The sequence below is a fragment of the Solea senegalensis genome, linkage group LG11 (assembly GCF_019176455.1).
Source record: "Solea senegalensis isolate Sse05_10M linkage group LG11, IFAPA_SoseM_1, whole genome shotgun sequence".
In the NCBI taxonomy this organism is placed as follows: Eukaryota; Metazoa; Chordata; class Actinopteri; order Pleuronectiformes; family Soleidae; genus Solea; species Solea senegalensis.
In genome coordinates this window covers 5,742,063-5,764,634 of record NC_058031.1, presented here as the reverse complement: position 1 = coordinate 5,764,634, position 22,572 = coordinate 5,742,063, and the positions used below count along the sequence as shown (strand labels likewise).

Genomic DNA, 22,572 nt, shown 5'->3' with positions numbered 1-22,572 from the left:
ATGACTCCGCCCACGATGAGTAGGTACTATTTTTATAGTGGAAAACCAACCTATGGACGTCCTCTGTTGTTGTCTGTTGTGTTTGCTTCAATATCATTGTTTGTTACAACGTCGCGTTATGTGTCGTGCTACTAAGCTACCTCGACTAAGACGACAACAAAAAAAACAAAAGAACTTGTACATCGCACTTATGACTAGCACTTCATAGTTTGATCTACTTGAAGCTCTTACTTACTTCTAGCTCTTATTTGTACCCAAATGTTTAAATGCACTTTTGTAAGTCGCTTTGGATAAAAGCGTCTGCTAAATGACATGTAATGTAATTTAATACTAAGTAAATATACTGTTCTCAGTTGAAACGCAAGCGCAAGGTGAGTCAGGGCTTTACCGTTCCAAACCGTACCGCACTGTACCAAACCAAACTGGAAACACGGCTCACGATCTGTCCCTGACCCATATACTGACACAACAGTAAATCAGATTTTAGTAAATGTACAAATAAAAGTGTTTGATTATCATGTAACAAAGGCTGCACATCACAACAGGAAAAGGACATATACATGTGTGATGATGATGATGATGATGGTTCAAGTGGTATTTATCCCTGTTCTCCTTTAAATAAAGACCCAGAATGCCTTGCTTCGGCCCTGTCAGGCCAGCCTGTGTCATTCTGGGTCTTGCCTGCTCAGTCTGTCACTAAGGGCTGGAGACCAATGAGACACCGACACAGTCTGTTGACAGATGAAGACAAACACACACTGCACAAAACACACAGCATTAGAATCACAGACAATAGTACATACATGAATACATGATAAATAATTTAATTCAATAAATAAAAATCCCTTTCTAGTTGAACGGCCCATAAATGATGCCGCACACCTCTCTCTCTCTCTCTCTCTCTCTCTCTCGCTCTATCTCTCTCTCCGAATAAAACCGACAGTTTCCGCGAATGTGCGAGCTGCCTCCCTGCAAGCAGCCATAATTGGGATTATTCGGGAATAATTCGCCTAATCCAGCAGCGTTGTTTTTGTTTTTTCTTTTGTTTTTTCCCTTTTTAGTCGTAGTTCCCACTTTTTAATTATCATTATTATTATTATTACCATTATTGTTTATTTTTCATTTATTCATCTCTACGTACGAGACGTGGCCTCGCGGCAGCGCGTTTGCAGTGTGGACCTCCCTCATCCCTGGATTAGCAGAAAAAAAACAACACTAATAATAATCGTAATAATCATAATAATCATCATAATAACAACAATAATGCATGTGTTCTCTCGCCGCCGAGGCGTTTTTTATTGTGGACGGTTGTTGAGATGTAGCGCACCGTCGCTGGACAGCAAAACAAAGACCGCATATTTCCACAGCTCCGGGTAAATACATCGCCCCCCTTTTTCTGACTGAAAGATGGGCAAAAGAGACGCGTCGAGGCTTCTGTCTGTGTGGACTAATTGTTCTGCTGCCACCAGCCAATATACATGATGATGATGATGATGATGCCAAGGCGATTCTTTTAAGGGGACGCGCGAGCCTTCTTCTTCTTCTTCTCTTTTTTGGTGGGTGGGTTATTGCAAGCATTGAAAATCTGACATCATTTGGATTTTATGAACTGAACAAGATGTGTGTGCGTGTTTTTTTTTCTTCCTCCCTCTCTCCATCGCCCTCTGGAAAAACCATCCTCGACGTGATGCAACATAGAATCTGTTTTCTCGGATGATATTCCGATTAAATGAACAACATCCCTCCCTGTGAAACAGGGTGGCAGTGGATTTTTTCGCCCCCCTCCTCTGCTCTCCTCTCTTCTCTTCATACCTACATCCTAAATGTGGCTTCTTCATCTTAGATCTTTTGTCCAGCTCTCCACCTCCATCATTACACAGCCTCTCCTCCGTCTTATGTTTATTTTATGCTGCTCAATTCGATCCATTCCCTGTGATGGATTTATGCATAACAGGTGTTGTTTGAGCCCGAGAGCACAGCAAGAGCATGAAGCCTTATTATTATGACTCTTATTATTATGTGTTTTCCTCTCGGTTTAACAAACAGTGACACACAAAGAGACTTGGATCCTTTTTTTTATGATTACTGGGTTGATTCTTTTTTTGTATCGTGAGAGAAGACAACATCTCTTCAAAGATGAGGATATGAAAGGTAGGTTATCATCACACACACACACACATGCATGTGTATGCACACACACACACACACAAACGACACAAAAACACCCAGCAGAGGTGATTTTGACACCTGTTTGTCTGTGTTTTTTCTGTGTCTGTGGCCCGAGCAGCCGTCTAAATCAGGAGAAATCAGGTTTGTCAAAGTGGCACAGAGCTGTTGTGTATGTGTTGATAAAAATGAGCCTCTACAGTCACAGCAAATCATGGCCTACATAGACAAGGCCCACCCAGACAGGCACAGCTATGTTTTATTGTCACCTTGTGCTTGTAAATTTCATCGTGAGCACAGACTCTGCATCCTCACAAGTGAGGTGTAACCATTTAAAGACGTTCATGTTTTTCCTTTCAGCTCCGAGGCCCTGGTAATCACATTGATGATTTTTCCTCCCTCCACATTTCACACACAACAGTCTACGGTATAAAAAAAAAAGATAAAAAAAAAACCCAAATGGCTGCCTGCTCTGCCGTTATATTCTCACATTTGCTATGTGCTGTGAATGGTACAGATGACACCCTCACACACACATGCACGCACACGGCAGCCGAGAGAAAGCAGAAAATGCTCATTTACCACATCTCTGTTTGTTGGACATAGCCAGTGTTGGTTGTACTGTGTCTGCTCCATCCCCCTGTACACCCCCGTGCATTCACTCAAACACCCACACTTGCACAAAGTATGTGAGCTGTTGTATCTTAGCAACGGCCAAGGTAATTACTGAGAGAGCCAAGGAGCTGGCATGCTGTAGAGCTGCTGATCTGATCCCAGCCTCAGAGAAACAGGAAGGCAGAGATTTCCTCTGTGTTCCCCCCGACACAGCACTTCTACATCCATGCCGTTAAGAATTTGAACACCACTTCCGTTCGGCGGGTGCTGCTTCACAGCTAAAAATGCTTGTCAGACATCTTGTTTTTTCTTCAAAATGTGTCTTTCTGTCCGCAGGTGGTGTGCTTGTGGACAAAGAGGAAAGATGAGTCTGTCAGGTAGAAAAGATCCTCGCAGCCTCTCCTTGTAAAGACGAGCGAGCGAGCGGAGGGAGGGAAGAGACAGCGGCTGTAGGTGGATCAGTTGAGATCGTGCAGGGTCGAGCGAGGCAGGGCGAAAGAATGGCGAACCAGAGCTTTGCTATCGATGGCCCTGGCAGTTTGCTGGCTGTGCTGGCTTCACAGAGCGGACTAGCAAGAGGCGGAAGCAGCAGCAGCAGCAGCAGTGACGGCAGCAGCAACAGTGGAGGAGTCTCTGCCACAGATATGTCTGCCTACTTTAAGCTGGTCTTCTTGGGTCTGATCATCTGTGTCAGTCTTGTAGGCAACCTCTTGGTCTCCATGCTGGTGCTACGAGACAGGACACTTCACAAGGCTCCCTACTTCTTTCTCCTGGACTTGTGCCTGGCCGATGCAGTTCGCTCGGCCGCCTGCTTCCCCTTTGTGCTGGTCTCTGTCCACAACAGCTCGGCCTGGACTTACAGTGCCTTGAGCTGTAAAGTTGTGGCTTTCATGGCCGTGCTGTTTTGTTTTCACGCTGCCTTCATGCTGTTCTGCGTGGCCGTCACGCGCTACCTTGCCATCGCCCACCACCGATTCTACGCCAAACGTATGACCATCTGGACCTGTGCCGCCATCATTTGCATGGTGTGGACACTGGCCGTCGCCATGGCGTTCCCACCGGTCTTCGACGTGGGGACATACAAGTTCATCCGCGACGAGGATCAGTGTATTTTTGAACACCGCTACCTGAAGACCAACGACACCCTGGGCTTCATGCTCATGCTGGCTGTGGTGGTTCTGGCCACGCACGGTTTCTATGCCAAGCTGCTGCTCTTCGAGTATCGGCACCGCAAGATGAAACCCGTCCAGCTGGTGCCTGCCATCAGCCAGAACTGGACCTTCCACGGTCCCGGTGCCACGGGTCAAGCCGCGGCTAACTGGATTGCAGGGTTCGGTCGTGGTCCAATGCCACCCACTCTGTTGGGCATCAGGCAAAATTTACACAATCAACACCGGCGGCTGCTCGGGATGGAAGAGGTGAGGTCAGAGCGGAGGCTGGGCAGGATGTTCTACACCATCACCCTGCTCTTCTTGGTCCTCTGGGCTCCCTACATCGTGGCATGTTTCTGGAGGGTGTTTGTCAAGTCCTGCACCATCCCTCACAGGTACCTGTCCATCACGGTGTGGATGAGCTTCGCCCAGGCTGGAGTCAACCCCATCTTCTGTCTCCTGCTCAACGAGGACCTGAGGAAAGTGCTGAGAGCTCACCTGCCCACCTACTGGAGGACTAAACAACACCTGCCCCAGGATGAGGCCTACTGCATCATGTGATATGACATCAGCTTAATGACGTGAATGTTTCAGGTTTTTTAAGGGAGCGTGTGGGCGAGTAGAAGTGACGTAATGCACCTTGGTTTCAGTAGAAGTGTCTGTTTTGTTGTTTTGCACAACAAAACCAAAACATTTTCGCCAACAAATGCAGGCACAGCGCTACTTTATGAAGAATGTTGACGTTTGAATCAATGTGTCGCGGGTGCAAAGGTTTTTGAGCGGGGGCTGAAAAGAAAAGCACCCCATCCCCGTCCCACCCCCACCCCTCCCTCCCCCGGTAACTCTTTGATGGTGTGTATTTCTGATGATGTACCGTGCGATAACTAGGTAGGAGAGATCACCAACAATCACCGCTCCAACTCGAGTGTGACAGATGCCATTTTAAATTGATGTTGCCTTATTTCAGAGGGACACGCCCCAGAGTTTCCAACTGAGGAATATTTCCTGTGTCACACGAGGCACAGAGCGGACACACGGAAGGGTTCAGATCCTTGACAAAACATGTGCTGTGGACTGTGAATGGAGAATGTTGCTCGGAACGTGACACTAACTCTGAAACACATCAATGAACACATCAATGGTCTGCTTTTGATTGACAGACCACTCTGGACTCTGGTCTTTTCATCTATTTCAAAGGAGACTGCGAAACATTGAATGGACCCAATAACCTTGGACACATTTAAATAGCTGTTGTGACCCTAAGAAGCCCCTAACATGCTTGATTTTTTCGGACTTGATTTTAGGGCCTGTCGGGTTTCTTTGTAACATAAAAAAAAAAAAAACTTGCCTGTTTTTCCTTTACTTTGTAAACAATACATGTTAAGCAGATTACACTATTTTGAAATATGACTTGATTTGATATTGTATAGACTGTACAGGAATGTATATTCCTGCTTGTGTGTTTTTATATAGCATTTGTGTGTGTGTGTGTGTGTGTGTGTGTGTGTGTGTGAGAGTGAGAGAGAGGAAGAAAAGAAGAGGGGAGGGTGAAAGGAAAGAAAGACGGCGATAAGTAACAATGGCAAAATAGGTTCCAGTACAAATTTGAGTCAATGCGAAAAAAACGGCCACCATCTTGTGGTCTCACAAGTCGCGCCAAATTGAACGGTCATCATATGGAAATGTATCCTTTAAGTGAAAACCTACAACTGATGTATTCCATATGGTAATGTACAGGCACACACATACGTGCAAACAAAATAAAGACGGGAACCGCTGAATTAGAAAACGACGTCTGTACATTACAGTCAGTAGGTTTCAGCGACTTGAACGGTGATGTGTAAATTAAGACTTTTAAAAAAAGAAGAAAAAATCGTTAGCAAATGAACATGTATTTGCAAAATGATCTTGAGAATGTTTTTTTTTTTCAAATATACTATTATGAGAATAAAAAAAAGAAAAAATGATAATGCGAATAATAATAATGCGAAAGGAAACTTGAATGTTACCAGGCCCCTTCTTGATATTCCTCCTCGACCTTAATGTCAACAGTTGTGTGTCTGGATCGCGGTACGTTGAGAATCAAAAGCGTCTTAAAGCCGGGCGCGAACTCCGGAGAGAGAGGTTTGGCAGTACGGAAAACCCGGCGTAGACTACATGGAGCTGTCTCCCCAAATTAAGACTGATGTAAACGAAAAATGTCCGACTTACAGTATGTTTAAGCATAGATATATTCGTGCGGTCAGTTTTTTTTAAAATGTGGACACTTGCACAGCATACTGTTATAGCATGCATTCCACTGCATTTCATAGTAAACAGGGATTACAACTTGTACAGATGTCGACACGCGGACGGACAAAAGTGAAAAAGTGAACCCGGGGTCCATCATTTTTACGTCTGGCATTCCTTTTTGCGAGACGATATCCTGTAAGTGTACAGTTTAACCGAGGTGGTTCTTTTGCCCACTCATCAATAAAGACTCTACTTTTGATGCATTTGGAGTTTTGTGACCTGTCTGCATGTTGACAAGGCCTGGAGAACACTTCACTGGGAAATAGACTGCTATCGGCACACATAGCGCAAATTACATCCTGTGTGTATCCCTAAGTGATTTTTTTTCTCTCTCTCTCTAACACCTCAGTCTTATTTTAGACACTCTGCCTCGTGAAATCAAGAACTAATCTCCTGGAAGCACTGAATAACAAAACACTCCAGAGTCAAAATGATTCTTTTTGTATTTCTCTGTCCAGAACCACCATGTCAAATCTGAAGAGACGGGTGAACAAACACAGAATAGAGCGATGATTGGACTCAGGGACCTAAAGTGTGCTTGAAACCAACAAGTAGGGTATTTTTAAAAATATATATATATATTTAACCATGAATGAAAAGTACAGGATGATGGAAATTGTTAAATTATAGTGTCACAGAGTAGCACCAACAAAAAAAGAGTCATAAAGTCAAGAACATAACTAAACAACACAATGTTTTCAAAAGATCCAGTGTGTGAAATCTGGGTGAAATGATTTCAATTTGGCGGGAATTATAGTCACATATATACAAGTAAATGTAATTGTTTTGTAAGTAATTGAATATTGGGCCAAAACATCATATTTAAAATGTCTTCAGTCGCAAACAAAAACCCATGCTTGCCGCATTAATATATATTGTGCATCATTTCAGTTTTAAGAATTAAGAATGCTGCTTCTTTGAGCCTAACATTTGATAATCGTAAATTTATTTACTTCCCAAACCTGGCTGTTAACATGACAATAGCAGTGTTTTTATTATTATTTTTCAAACCAAACATTTAGTTTATGTTAACTGTCAATTATAGCAACACAATCTCTTTGAATAAGTTTATATTTTTTTCAGAATAAAAGCTCGGAATTCTTCATTTTTTTGTGTGACGACAAGCAAATCATTTAAGATCAGATTTGTTCGATCATCTGCCGGGCCAGATACTGATGCTGATGGGCCAGTTTTGGCCCACGGGTCACCAGTTGCTGACCACTGGTGTAGAATCACCTGATTGTATGAATGGCTGTTTTGATGGTAACTGAAGACTACACAGGTTCTCCAACACACTTGTGAGGCAACATGCCACTTGACCAATAAATGTTAGTAAAATGTACATACTGCACCTTTAACTAATTATGTAATATGTCCTATTATCGCTAAAGGCTGTAGGAACAAAGTATCCACTGTTTTATTTGATACAGAAATGACGCACTTAATTTCTGACTAATTAAACTTTCCATTACTTAAGTAAAAGTTCATTTTTTTGAAAAAAATCCCTCAAATGTTCCTCAGCTTGTGTAAAATTATGAAGCAAAGACAAGCATTTTGTGAGGTCTTTCAAATACATTAAGAAAATGATTTAAAACACTACAGTACAACATTAAAGTACAGTAGTAACACAGTAACAGTATCATGAGTTTGTAATGGGGAGGAAATATTATGTAGAATGGTAATTACAGTGTAACAGTGTGGTAACAAAGGGATAATATTACAGTAATACTATGCTTTTTTTTCCCAAATAATTATCCACATAATAGATTGGTTATGAGAAAGTGTTCATCTTAGATATGAACTATAGTAATATAATTCCACATAAAATCTAGAGGTGATGATTGTAAAAGCATGAAAATAAGATTTCTTTTTGTGCAAACTGAAATCTGGGTCTATTTACACAAGGGACTAGAAAAACACAGCACATTTCAAATTCATAAGTAAGCAAGTATCTGGATTGCAGTCGTTGAAGGAGAAAAAAAACAATAATGTACTCTTAAGTAATGGAAGGCACTTTTAAATGTCACCGAGGGTTAACTCCTCTGCAGAATCAGAAACATAAAGCACATAAATAAAACACTTCTTATACTCAATCCCCCCGAGTGGTGCAACAAATCCTCCACATGTGCAGCCAACCTTAGCACAATTATTCTGACATTATAAAGAAGAATCGGGAAAAAAAGAAATTTTGTTTCGTCTTAATTAGGACCTGACTGAAACCCAGCGAGGGTGCGATTGTCTATTCTCCCCGTCAACACTTAGCCTATATTATGAATTTGAATGAGATGATTTCCTATTGTGTGTCTGTGTGCGCTGATTGAAAATGATGTTTTCACGGTGAAAAGCATCGCCTGTGATCGCTCTCTAACTGTCCAGGTTTAGCTTTAGGTTCTCTCTCCGTCTCCAGGTGCTTATTTTTAGTTTTCTTCCCACCTTTCTCGCCGAGATTCACCACAACAAAGGCCGTCTTACTCATTTGTGAAAACATATGCTCGCCCACCGTTTGTTCTGAAGACGCAGAGACCGCGTTGTGTAGAGAGGGACAGAGAGTTTCTCACAGGAGAGGCGATAGTTTACTGTTGCTCTGTCCTGCCTGTTTCAGACAAAGACCCTGTCCTGACAGCAACCATTCATTGTGCTTTCACTCGCTCACATCACAGCACCCTCATCTGAGTCACCTCACCAAATTCAAGCCAGTGAATTTGTGGATTAATCATCCATGTTGTTAAAACTGTTCGCCTCAAGATTCCTTCATGTTATCCTGATTTACTGCAAAGCAGCGACTTCCACATGTTTAGATTTAACTGCTGTTGGTCAGGACAAACTCAAAGGGTCCAATGATAAAAAAAATGAGGGGTCAACATGTTATTTTTGCAGAACACTGGATTCTTCTGCCATGAACAATCTTTAAAAGCAGATGTGACTTCACACCAGTAATAACATGGTAATAGAACTGGAAGCAAAATTATAAAAGACGAGTTAGTCACAACATAATATTGTGTTAAAATGACAGAGTTATTACACAGAAACGACCCCATGTTAAAGTCCCTGCATTAAAGATAAGCAGAACAGCATGTTGTAATGTTGAATTTCAACATTATAACATGATGATTACCAATTCTTTTCACTAGTATTTTCATATGAAGGCATTAATCTACTAATTCTCATCAACCAAGTCGTTACATGGAAATTCCTTTAGAAATATGAGACAATTAGCTTCTTATTACTGAACTGTAACGTCAAAGTTTTATCGTTATTTCACATTATATTATTTAATATCACATTGCTATTGCATATTATGACGTATTTGATATTGATAAAGTGCTTAAGAGATATTTGGGTGTGGGTTCGATTGCAGATTGCTCCTAAAATGGAAAACAAGTGTCAACATGTTTGTATAATACTTAACACAAACTGCAGTTCTTGATGGTGAATGTTTGCAGGTTTCTCAACCAAACAACATGACAAATGAGTTTAGGAGAATTTAGGCCTAATGGGGGCCCTACACATAATTTAATATTATAAAGAAAACTGGCCCACACTGACTAACAGTGAACAATATAACAAAAATAATACATTAGGATATGTTTAGCAAATTAAAATTTAAATTCAACATTGAATTGTATGTATGAGCTTTAATTACAATTGTCTACATGTTGTTTTGACTCTATTTTATTTCTCTGTCCATTTTTGTTATTTATATATTCATCATTTTTGGAAGAAACACACTGAGATAAAAAATCTCTTTTTCAAGTGTGTCCTGGCCATGACAGGCAGCAGAAGCACAGTTACATAGTACAACACAACAGTCAGCAGCCATACATACTATAAAAAACATGAAATAAGCACATTTCAGGACCACAATCATAATCATAAAACCCAACACAATCATAAAAAAAACCATAAATCAGCAAGGGCATCGATCCTAATCGTCCAGCACTCGTAAAAACATCCAGTGAGACCAAAGTCTTTAAGTTTCAAATTTTTCTCTAGCTCATTTCAGGCAAGTCTTTTATCCTAATTCAGTTCTGACCCTTGAGACATCAACATCATAATGGATTATTAAGATACTATTTTTAATTTCTAATCACTAAAACGGTTAATTGTTTTCACTTGACAGGACGCCTCCTGACCAGGCTAGAAGTTCACTGGCCCCCAGCTCATTTTGAGTTTGAGGCAAGAGGTTTAGGATTGAAATTATATCCACATCACTACGCTGAAGCTCTCGCACAATGTTTAAACACAAACGTGCATCTTATATCGCACTATATATTGGCGGCATCAAATGCGACACGTTTATTCACACCTGCTGTGTGGATCATGAAGAGCCACACAATGACTAACACTCTCCTACATTTGACCACTATACTACATCGAGCTCTTCACACGTTAGTATTTCCATCTTTAAAAACGTAAAGGAAATGACACACACACACACGAGGCGACTGACAGTTACGTTAGTTTATTCCGTATGTGTATTAAATAACATATGAATCAGCATAACCCGAAAACACACACGCACACACACACACACACATACAGATGAGTACAAACGCATACTTAAAAACCCCACTTGTATATTTTTAGGATCAATCCGATTTGCCTATGAGTGACTCTGGCGTGAATATCATGCACATGGATAATTATGCAAACAGGCAAATAGCAGAACTGAGAGCAAATAAAGGCGTTTTTTTTTTTTTACAACACGTGATTACACTGCTTGAGTAACAGTTACATAAATCGTGAACTGAATCTATGCCAGAGGGACCGCCCGTCCGTCCGTCGGTGTGCTACAGTTTTCTCAGGAAGGTTGCGTTGTGTTGTGTTCTCGTCGTGTCAGTCAGTCATTTCTGTGCGAGTCAGTGTTGAAGCCACGACACATGCATGGGAGAAGTGTTTCCGTCTTATTTTGATTAAAAGCAATGTCTCAGCTGCAGCTGTACAAGTACACACACACACATTACCCACCCATTCTTTAAGACAATCCCTACCACCTACACAGCATATCTGATTGCACTTTAGTATCATTAAATTAAACATTTAACGCCGCCTCTTACATTCCAGTGAAAGTCGTATTGGACGGATACAGCAGGCTTTTTTTTCTGTGTCTGTGTGTGTGTGTGTGTGTGTGTGGGAGATGGAAGGATCACTTTTGCTCCCGCCTCCAGATGATGACCATACCGGTGGAATCGGCAGACGCCAGTAAACTCTCGTCACAGTTGAAGCTGACGTCCAGCACCGGTCCACCGTGACCCTGCAACTTGTTCACTATTGCCTTGGTGTTGCGCTCGACGTCAAAGAAGTAGACGCAGGCGTCCTCGCTGCCCGTCACTGTATCAGACAGTAAAGAAGAATCAGAAAATACTTTAGTGATCCCGAGGAACTACAAAGAAACAGAGATTCACAGCCTATACTAACATACAGTTAACACATGTATAAGACCACCACCCAAAGCCACAGCTGCACTAACTTAATAGCATTTAGGGCTGAAACAATTACTCAATTAATCGATTACTAAATTAATTGTCAACTGTTTTGATAATCGATTAATCGGTTTGAGTGTTTTTAAAGGAATTAAAACAAGTTTCCTGATTTTTTAGCTTCGTCAATGTGAATATTTCCTGGGTTTCTTTGCTCCAAGTAACAAAGAAATCATTTACACTGAATCATTTTTTGGTTTTCCAACAAAACAAGACATTTAAGAACATCAGCCTTTCTAGGTTTGAAAAAGGCTGATCAGACTTTTTTATGGACCAAACGATTAATCGAGGAAAAAACAATCGACAGATTAATCGATTATGAATATAATCGTTGGTGGCAGCCCTAACAGCATTGGTAATTATCAAAATCATTTTTTACGTTTTTCTAATGGTTATTACACCAGTGCGCAGAAGCTCTTTAATCAAAATGATATTTTTAATGCTAAAATATAATTATTATTGTTATCCACGAAAAAAAACAGGAAAAAGAACAATTAAGATGTTAAAATGTGTAGTTACTTACTTTCATTCCTGAACAGGAAAATGAGTTTTAGTGGTCGAATGTTTGCTTGATACATTTCTGATTTCTCAGAGAAGAAGCCCAGTTATACCCAAACTTGGGTATAAAAAGGTGAATCCAGTTTGTTATTTGCCAAATAAATAACAAAAGATTTCTAAAATATTTACGTTTTCTCTCGTTTTTATGACATCAGTATGTGAAGTAAGGTATGATATACTAAAAAGAGAATAAAAATTATATTAAAAAGAATACTTCTGTGTCAAATATACAAGAAGTGAACAAATACTTACATATACACAGTGTATGAATAGTGTTAGAAAGTATTTTTCAGGTTATACACAGTGAACTGTGTATAACCTGGTATGTACAGAGAAGTGTGGAGGTATGCAACAATGGTACAGAAGGTACCAAGTTATAAACACACAAGTACAGTGGACGTCCATATTGCACAGTGGTTATGGCACAGTAGTTAATTACAGTCATTGTCTATTGACTCAAAGGACCAGAAGTTAAAAGAAAACATAACTGAAGGTTCACTGGTCATTTCATTTTGTATTGAAAATGAAAATCTCGCCGTCTCTAGTCAAAGACGATGTAAACCAGTAATCTGACACCTAACCTTATTTGGAATGAGACGTTATTCATAGTCCAGTAATGATAATTCGCCGCTGCCAAAGCTCCAATAGGACACAATAATCTGATTATGACGAATGCGACTTGGGTCTAAACGCCACATTATTCCCACTATATTTTGCCTGAAAAAGAGCAGAAAAAGTTCCACTACTCGTGTTGAACAATTAGAAAAAGAAATGAGGTGTTCATTCGACTTAATATTGTGACAGTGGTGACGAATAAAGCAATGAAGCAAAGAAGACTACCCGTTTGTGGAGTTCTGGCTTCTGAATGGATAAAGTTCTATTATAATAATAATAATAATGAGAGAACCACAAAAAGATCAGCGATAGATGTAAGAATATAGAGCTACTTAAGTCTTACTGTAACAAATACTTCACTGACAGTAGGTTTTAAAAGGGATAGTTTAGGGTTTTTTTCCCTTCGAAAATGACTCATCCATCGACACTGACATTGCCGAGCATGCTGCCGTTTCTGTGAACCAGCCTGGACACGGTCACTAACGCGGCTGCCAGCAGGGAAAGAGGCACAAACAGATTTTAGCCATTTAACAAAAGGCTGACCTATTGAAGTGTATGCCTGTATTAGTTTATGTTATACGTTTGCTGCTTTTTCTCGCTGATGAATGGAGCCCTGCACTGATAACTCCCCTGCGACGTTAGGTAAAATCACTCATTTTTATCTATGGACACAAGATTTATATTATTAACATATTTTAAAAGAGTGTGGACATGCTGCCTGTTTGTCATTCATCACTTCCATGTCTTTTTTTGAACATAACGTAAGAAACCGTGCTGAAGATTCTGCAAGGTTATTTTCACGAGTAGGAAAACCCTGTTAATTGGAGCTCTGGGATGGAGTAATGTCAAATATTACTGCTCTCATGTAAACAACTTGCCGTAGAATTTATTACATCTATGAAAAATGTATCAACCTCTTAGTTAGATAAACACACGCTTCAAACCCGGGTAGGAAAATAATGTTGCTGGGAGGTTTTTCGAATTTAGTCATGTTTTTTTTGTATCCAAAAGCAGCAGTAAGGTTTTTTTTCCTACATTTCCTTTTTTCGCCACACTGGGCAGCCTGCAATTAATGAACTGTGGTCTAATTTTCTATTCACATACCACAGCGGGAGCGCTGAGCAAAGTCTTACCCACACAAGCCCCCTGTCTGAAAGACATGAGGGGGCAGAAGATGCTGTGAACCAGCTGGGAACCGTGTTGGATTGGGAAGCTTCTCTTTAGCTGTAGTGTGCCCTCGTTGTCCACCACCCTGCCAGCGAAAATGTGGCATAAGAGATTAAATTCAAGACAGCGGTGTAAACGCATCTCCACAGACACATTAGAGGAATTAAAATGTTTTGCGTTTGAACTAAATCTCTTCACAGCTGAAGGCAAGAAATGCCTATTAATAAGCAGTGACTTTACAGACTGACCTGTACAGAAGCAGCTTATTGACACAGGCGTTGACCAGCAGAGAGGGGTCTCTGGCCTCTCGGCTGATCCAGGACCGAGCAGATATGCTGCAGATGGAGCTGCCTTCGTTCACCACCAGGCGCTTGGCTTTGGTCAGCTTCCCTGTGGGAGGGCGGGCAGAAACAGCAGAGACCGGCAGAGACACATCAACAGCTTTCTCTCTCATTCAGTGCAAAAACCAAAAAAGAATTACATCTTTATAATTACATCCACAAAAGTAGGTCATGTTTTTGGTGCCGTTTATCAGTCTCTCTATGCATTAGCGGGATTACGCGAAAACTACTGAAGCGATTTTTTTCCAAATGAATGGGAGGACAGTGTAAAAGCCAAGGAGGAGCCCATTAACTTATGGAGGAGATTCAATTCTGGGGAATACAAGGATTTTATCTTCACAATTCCTTTAACGTTTTTTAACAGTTTCTCACAGAATAATGCAGGGATCATAGTGGAAAAAGACGTAGACTATTAGGTCCAATCCCATTTCTATTTCTTACACCTAACCCCTGGCTTAGTTACAAGGGGTGGTGATTAAAATCTACTCCTTCAAGAACACAATATGAGTGTTTGCTAAATATCATCACAAAAACGCCACTGTCATCTGTTGTTATAACATTATTGTGGACTATGGGCACTATTAAAAATATTAGTCTTCAGCCAATGGGAATACTGATGGACCAGTTTATGCCATGTATGAGAGTCTGATAAAAAGTCTAACCCTAAACAACATGCTAACGTCACATTAGCTTAATCTCCGCCTCAACACACAAAACAGGGGTAAGGGCTAAGTGGTTGCAAGGAGTGAAATGGGATTGAGCCTTAGTATCTGTGGTGTGGCTAGAGGTGGTGCGATATACATCGTCTGCGGTAGCATCGTCATTTGTGTTTTAACGATGTGCAGATTGACAATGTCGAGTACATAAATGACTTTACAAAAGCCGATTGAGACACACACGTAAACTCCACACATTCGCAGCAGTGAACACAGCAGCAGGATTCAGTGTTGAATTTATTGAACAAATTAAGAGTCATTATAAATGAGTTCAAACTTAATTCTTGGAAAAACTGACAGTCCTAATAGATGCATACAGTATATAATGATAGTATTCTTTTCCATTTGACTGAAAATTGGGGATTTTATTTATATCAAGGACGTTTTTTAATTTAAAGCTTGTGTTTGAAGACAATAAATGAGGGTTGCTTCTTTAATATTGTGTCCATTGCTATAACCTGTAAGCAACAATCAATGAGTTATAAGTCAGAAAATTAAGGATATCGGCTAAATAAAAAATAATATCAAGATGTCATTTCTTACTTAAATACTTTTTTTACTTTAATACTTTAGAATATGCTTTTAGAGCATTTGTGGTCAGTGCATGTTTTTACACCAAATGGATCATACCTGTGGCCATATCAAAGAGGAAGGAGAAAATGCTTCCTCTGTCATCGCCAGCCCAAAGGATCTTGCCCGGAGCATCAAAGGAGAGCGACAGCACGCGGCCTGTGAGCTTACTGGAGCCCCCCTTCACCTTCTTCCCAGTGGAGATGTTTACCACCTGCAGGTGATGCTTGCTGTTTCCCACCTGGAAACCACAACCCAGAGTGAGGACCTTCATTATTTCCACAAGGCAGCACTGAGATGACATTACATTAGGTCTCTTATGGTAAAATGTAATGTAATGAAACTCTTGAATGAACTGTGATCTATACACGACATACTGTATCAAGATTGAATGCACCATGTGCTGAAAATATACAATATATGATGTGTGTTACACCGACAGAGTTTAATCCAACATTAATCATTGTCTATAAGGCAGGTGAGACAAACGACAGGCCAGCAAAACCCTGTGCAAACCTGATTTAAAATTCTGCGCTACAGAAATTAATGTGTTCCTGCTCAAATCCCTTATTGTTCTGTCAAACAAAAACAAATCTCCATCTCCCTCATGTTTCACTTAATGAAGCGTAAATGGACACTGTCGTTTACAACCCTGCTTACTCTTCACATTCTGCTCCTCAATCAAACTGAAGAGCAGATTTAATTTAGAACCGTCCAAGACATTTTCCACTCTGGTTGTGACTACAAAAGCTGATATTTGATACAAAACAATCAATACCTGGAGAGTGTAAATATGCATGAAGCCATTTAGAGTGGGATGAAAGGATAGCAACATGAGGCTTGGTTTGCCTATGCACAATATTTTTACATGATATTTCACACACAAAATGGCAATGTTTGAATAAAATAAGATAGATTAATTTGACAGCATGCACTAAAATCTGAGGAGGGAATTACAACTGCTAAACTAACATTCTCTCATTTAAGCTTTCTTGGGGCACTAGGGCTGTTTGTCCATCATGGTAGAGTTCAGTTTGGTACAGTATGATATGGTTTGGAATGGTAAAGCTTTGGGTCGGACTCGTGTTTCAATTGAGAACAGTATGTTTACTTGGCAGGCCGTGTAGTGTGACGTTGTACCGGTGTGACAACAACTAACGCAACGTGCGTTAGTTGTCACACAACAACTAACAACACAACACAGTTGTTGTGCACACGTACTTGCACAGACACATTGGCAAGTGCAAGTACGGAAACACAAACAAACAGAGAGACTCCTTTTTTTCTGCTAAATTTGTGGCCGTTTGTCTCAACAAGATGTCAAACTAAATTATCCTTGGGAAATTTACACCAGTTGCAAGACGGTGACATTCTTTTGTCGCAAATAGATACACAAAAAGTATTAACAGGTTTTAACTACTGCCTTTACTCACATTTAGTCCAAAATAACATCAACGTAATGGATGGACTCATGACTGATAAATAAACATAATGAATGATTTAACATATTGCCAATACTGCTGTCACTATAAATGATTTATGTTCACAATACATATTATATCATAAATGCAACTGAGCAGTGCCTTCTTAAATATAATTTTTTTTTAAAGTCAATGACACAAGAAAAAAAGTAAGATGCACACACAACTTGGTTTATAGTTTAAAAAATGAAAACTAAAAATACAGCAGGCGAGATGAGGATCTTCGTACCATAAGGAATCATGACTAGAGAACATAAAAATGTTAAAAGGTATCAAATGGGACTCACCACAGTAAGATTGTTATTCATTGGCTGGAAAGTGCAGCAGAGCAGCTCACTGGATTCTGGGTCTCTGACCTCTCGGATGCAACGACCATCCTCTGTGTTCCAGATGCGCAGCATCCCGTCAAGTGACGTTGACACTATAATGTCATTGCTCAGAGACCACGCAAAGTCTGTGACAGGACCTCCATGGCCTTTAAGTGTCACCTTCACACTGGGAGGAGACGGGGACAGAGTCATGATGGACAGGGTGCCGTCCAATGAGCAGCAAGCCAGCAGGTGCTTGTCGTCGTTGGCGAACTGCAGCCGTGGAACTATAAGAAGGAGGGCAGTGACGTAAGTGTGGAGAAGATAATGATGATTAACATTTTGATTATTATACATTTAACTTACTCACCAGCAGAGTCAACATGTTGGTCAAATATGTGGTGCATGCCAGCAAAAGCATAATTTTCACTCAGTGTTGTGTCTCCTGCCATGGCACGACTGGCCTCTGCCACAGAGGTGGGCACCAAGCTGCCCGGAGGCCTGCAGCCAGGAACAAAACACCACCATGTAAGCATGTAAACAACGCACCTACCACTCCTTGCCTTGCCTTCAGAATAAAATAAGGAAATATATAAGTTAAGTCATCTAATATCAATTTTACCGACAAAATGCATATAGATGCAATGTAATAGATAAAAGGAGAAAGAAGACCAGGTTTCCTGGTACCTCTCATCATAGACAGCTCTGTTCATCTGGGCTTGCAGCTGATAGGAGCCTCTGCTGACGGACCGGCGGTGACCACGAGCCCCTTGGGCGCGGGGGTCCTCCTCAAAGTCCTACCCATGAGGAGAGGAGAGGAGAGGAGAGGGGAGAGACCCTCATAGGAGTGAGTGCAAGTACAATAACAATAATTGTGACCACAAATAGTCATAAAATAACCATCAATATTGAAAATTACAATGCAATTTTAATTTAAGCACACTGCGCATATACACAGGAAAAGCCAGCCATTTCAACCAAGCTGCTCAGTTTAATATTCAAGGAGTTTTGTTGGCTATGCTGCTGATTGATGCAACGTAATGTCTGAACATCCAATGGCTTTCATATGCTATCCAAAATGCTATGCTTTTATCAAATGAGTACACTGCTAGTACACCCCCTGCTATTCTTTCTCTTTTACTGGCCTTTCTGTTTGTTTTTATCTGACCTCCATGCGGTCCAGTGTGGTGCGGGAGCTGCGCACACTGCTGGCCCTGAAGCTGCTCTGCTCAGACAGGGGCCCGTAGCGCAGGGCCAGCAGCTGACTGCGCAGCCTCAGGTACTGCCTGCGCAGTCCTGGCTCAAAGCCACACTTGGCGTTCTCTCTGAGCAGCTGGCTGCGTCGGCGGATGTACTGAGTTCGGAACTGTGGAAACGTAGGCGTGCGGTAAGCATTGTACCTGGGGAGGAGAGGAAGTGACACACGACAAACAAGTCACAAGTGATCCATAGGAAATTGCACATCTGAATGGCTTTTTTTATCATTTGAAAGGATTAGCGCCTAACTCAGTCTTACCTTGCGTCCACTGCCAAAACCTGCTGCCAAACTGCTGCCATTCCACAAGCACTCTTGGTAAAACTGAAGCCACTGCCAGAGCAGATCCCTGTCAATATACACACAGCTCATAATTATACTATGTTCCAACCTATCCAATCCAAATATCCACCACTATAGTTAATAGCACACTTTTACTTAAATAAATTTTAACCACTAGATCCATAAATGTTTTTAATGTTCACCTTAGACATATGTGCAGCCTAATTCAACAGCTCAGAGAGCCTGTGCCAGTCTTCTGTGTCATGCTGCTCTTCATAAAACAAATATCACAGCCTGGAGTTTAGCACTTTAGCAGCATCTCTTTTGCAAGTAACTTTATTGTCCTGATCAAGGTTCTGTTTTATTTATTTTTATAGAGACAGATACAATAACATAGGCAGTGCTGCTAACAGTATCCAATGCATGCACTGTGTGCAAATCTGTGCGAAACAATTCTGTTTGTAGAATATGTGTAGGTCAGGACAATATTTAATTTAAAAATGGCTTGAATAAATATTGCATTCCTTTGTTCCTCCCTTTCTTCTTTTGGGTATGTATCTTTCCATTTAACAAATATTACGTAGCACCGTCTGAAAAACGTCATAAAGAGATCGGGAAAATAAATAAATATTTAGCCTCTTGCGATTTGAAAATTGTAGTAAGCCATATTGAGATTTTATTGAAATTTTGATTTTGATGTTCAGCCCTACTGTTCTCTATCCAAGAATTTTTAAGAAGACCCTCTAGGGACTGAACTACAGCCTGACCTTGAAAATTTTAGACAGAAAACAAATAAAATGAGAACAATTTGATAAAAATCACCATTCTTTGTAATATTGCAAATCATACCGCAATCACAATTTCAGTCAAAATAATCACAATTAGATATTCATTCAAAATTGTTCAGCCCTAGTTGTCATTATTGTCTCATTTTAACTAACCACAAGATCTTAAGCTATTGATTTTCACTATGTTAAGCTTATTTATGAATGCTTCAATGCCCTCGCCACAAGGACTATCTTATCTTATATTATTTGTGAGATACTTCCATACTAGCAGAGTATACTTTTAAAAATACAGTATAACTTCTTTTAAGATTAACAACAGTATGGTTCTAAGCATGATGTTAAGACAATGGCTAAATGCTAAATAAATCTAAAGCACAATGTGGGTGTGATGGATCTGTGCAGTGTGTGTGTATTGTGGATTTTGAGCTGTCGGTGTTCTACTCTCCTCTAATTAATATGAGAATAACAGCATGGACGCTACAGTCATATATATGAAATTTTACCCCACCCTTCATCATCATCACAACATTGACTCTGGTGATGATGCAGGATGAAATGGCACCACAGTGGAAAACACCACGATAATATGATTTTAACCATGATGTCTGTTACGATACTCGTTACGGTGACAAAGAAAACGGTGATAAAAAAAATTAAAACAAAACAAGTCAAAAAAATTGTCACAAAACAGTCACAAAAATATTAGACGAGTTTCTCCCCTGACAGCTAAAGCTACCTGACGCTAGCATGTTAGCAACTAGCATGTTAGCCACAACATCGTTCGCGATGTCCTCGCATAATCCACTTCCTGCTCATTCTTCGGAGTACATAAAGAGTCTATATGTTGTTAATTCTACATACAGTTCGGAGGTTTCATTGTGGTGACGCGACACATAAAAAAGGGGAGAACATTGTGTGAAAAACGACTCACCTTCCTTAGCTTCTCTCCATCGCTGCTATTTTTTCCCCTATCAGGTCACGTGACTCGGCGTAAACCAGCCAAACCCCCAGTGAAGCCACATGATGACCCACAGCTTGATGTGAAGACAATCTGCTACAAATATCACACATTTCAACCACAAGCATTAACTACGGGGTATATGGTACAATAATCAGTTGATTAATATCAAAAGATGTTTAAATTAATTTACATGAATGGAAATGTATTTATACGTCATTAATTAGAGATCAAAGGTCACTCAGGCTTCACCCACATTTCTCTTTTTAGCTTAAAAAGGCATCAATTCTGCTTCAGATACTCAGTGTGATAGGTGTTTTTTAGGTTTTTTATTATCACCACAGTCACACAGCTATCCTCTGACACATACCTGAAATGTGTTTAATTAAATTTAAAATGAAGACGTAGAAAAGCAGATGTAGCCTCATTTGCTCACATGTTTAAATAATTATTCTCATGAAGTGTTTGAAGAATCACTCTTTGAAATCTAGATATTGGTCTAGATTTGGACCATTTTGCAAGGTTAACAGTCATTTCCAGTGATCACCAACATCATAATCTAATCGTTTTAGCCTTGGGCCATAATTAATATCTGCAAAGAAAGTGCATCAACATCTGCTTCTTACTTTTTCAGTTGGACAAAACAGACGTAAGATCCCTGCTATCATCCTTCTCATATAGTGGTGACTAATTTAGTGTGACAACAAAATATTCAAATTTTTATTTCTGAAGACAAACTTCTCTAATGTATCCAGACTGCTTGATCAATGAGTGTGTTATCCAAAACAAAAACAATAATATTCACTATACTGTGACTTGTAACATGGTGCAAATGCTTTTCTGTAACACACAATACATGAGCACAGTTCCAGTCAGTTCACAATGGCAGTATTACAAGGTCAGCTGCGAGCTTTCGCCTGGCTCAGCAGAGATGTGCAGTGCTGTGCAGAGCTGTGCGGCGTGCGGCTCAGCTGACGGGGCTCTTTGCTTGTTCGTGGGGCTCTTTCGCGAAGGGGCCCCACTGACCGTGCAGCTCACAAGCATTCAAAAGCACTGGCCATAAATGACCGTGGGTGAACACCACATTTAACACTGCATTCTCAAAAACACAGCAAGGACTTTGGAGCACAGCCAAAATGCCAGGAACGAAAGGTAAGTAGTGACGTCGAGCAAAAATGAAATACGACAAAATATTTTTTATTTATTATCTGAATACCAGAAAGGCCTCATATTCAGTGCTGTGCAACGTATAATAATAACATGAGTCTATTTCCACTTCTTTTCAGGTAATAAGTCGGACAAGAAGTCAGCTACCAAGGTAGGAAAATCACATGCATAAAGCATAGTATAAATCATGATTTCTCGCAGTCTGAAAATGTTCCGCTTAACCTACGTTTGCTTGGATTTCACAGCAACCTCAGAGTCCTAAAGAGCAGCCGAAGAAAGTTGATCAGAAAGGAGATGACAATAAGAAGCAAGGAGGTACGCATTCATATGAACGTGATAGTGAGGTGCTGTGTTTTTTGTGTGTGTCTCCAGTGAAGGTATCTGTCTGTGTTTCATCCCCTTAGCAGGACAGCCGAAGGGAGAGAAGCAGTAACTTCCAGGCGTTTGTGAAAATGGCTTTGGAGACACTACTGGGGTCCTCCGCTGCTCCCGAGCCTGGACCTGTTGTGTGGCCCTTTAATAGGACATCTGCTCACCTCTCACAGAAGGCAGAACATGAATCCATATTCATCTGTTTCTTTCCACCTTGTCCCCCACCCCACCACACACACACATACTGTCCACTCTGGCTTATTGGATGTTCAATGAAAAAAAAAGAATCT

The 22,572-nt window shown here is 40.6% G+C and overlaps 2 protein-coding genes and 1 long non-coding RNA gene across 3 annotated transcripts; 2 read left to right on the top strand and 1 right to left on the bottom strand.

Annotated features, from left to right (window-relative positions):
- The first annotated feature begins 2,057 nt into the window (after positions 1-2,057).
- Positions 2,058-5,160, top strand: LOC122777766 (probable G-protein coupled receptor 173). Its single transcript, XM_044039220.1, has 2 exons — positions 2,058-2,151; positions 3,118-5,160. The coding sequence occupies exon 2, from the start codon at positions 3,282-3,284 to the stop codon at positions 4,491-4,493; it is 1,212 nt and encodes a 403-aa protein (XP_043895155.1). The 5' UTR covers positions 2,058-2,151; positions 3,118-3,281; the 3' UTR covers positions 4,494-5,160.
- Positions 5,161-10,670: 5,510 nt separating this feature from the next.
- On the bottom strand, positions 10,671-20,778 carry wdr13 (WD repeat domain 13). The gene is made up of 10 exons (XM_044037508.1): positions 20,717-20,778; positions 18,977-19,064; positions 18,629-18,860; positions 18,148-18,257; positions 17,831-17,961; positions 17,440-17,747; positions 15,732-15,912; positions 14,293-14,434; positions 14,011-14,129; positions 10,671-11,555 (listed from the first exon to the last, which is right to left on the bottom strand). The coding sequence occupies exons 2-10, from the start codon at positions 19,015-19,017 to the stop codon at positions 11,371-11,373; spliced, it is 1,449 nt and encodes a 482-aa protein (XP_043893443.1). The 5' UTR covers positions 19,018-19,064; positions 20,717-20,778; the 3' UTR covers positions 10,671-11,370.
- A 1,030-nt stretch (positions 20,779-21,808) lies between these two features.
- On the top strand, positions 21,809-22,390 carry LOC122776785. The gene is made up of 4 exons (XR_006361261.1): positions 21,809-21,895; positions 22,030-22,061; positions 22,156-22,225; positions 22,315-22,390. It is a non-coding gene; the product is annotated as an uncharacterized LOC122776785 (long non-coding RNA).
- The last annotated feature ends 182 nt before the right edge of the window (positions 22,391-22,572 follow it).

Bases quoted from the DNA above. Each gene is read 5' to 3' on its own strand.
- LOC122777766 (XM_044039220.1), top strand. From the start codon at position 3,282: ATGGCGAACCAGAGCTTTGCTATCGATGGCCCTGGCAGTTTGCTGGCT.
- wdr13 (XM_044037508.1), bottom strand. From the start codon at position 19,017: ATGGCAGCAGTTTGGCAGCAGGTTTTGGCAGTGGACGCAAG. The intron at 18,258-18,628 runs GTCAGATAAAAA...CCTCATGGGTAG, and splicing joins CCACACTGGACCGCATGGAG to GACTTTGAGGAGGACCCCCG. The intron at 14,435-15,731 runs GTATGATCCATT...GCCCTCCCACAG, and splicing joins CCTCTTTGATATGGCCACAG to GGAAGCTGACCAAAGCCAAG.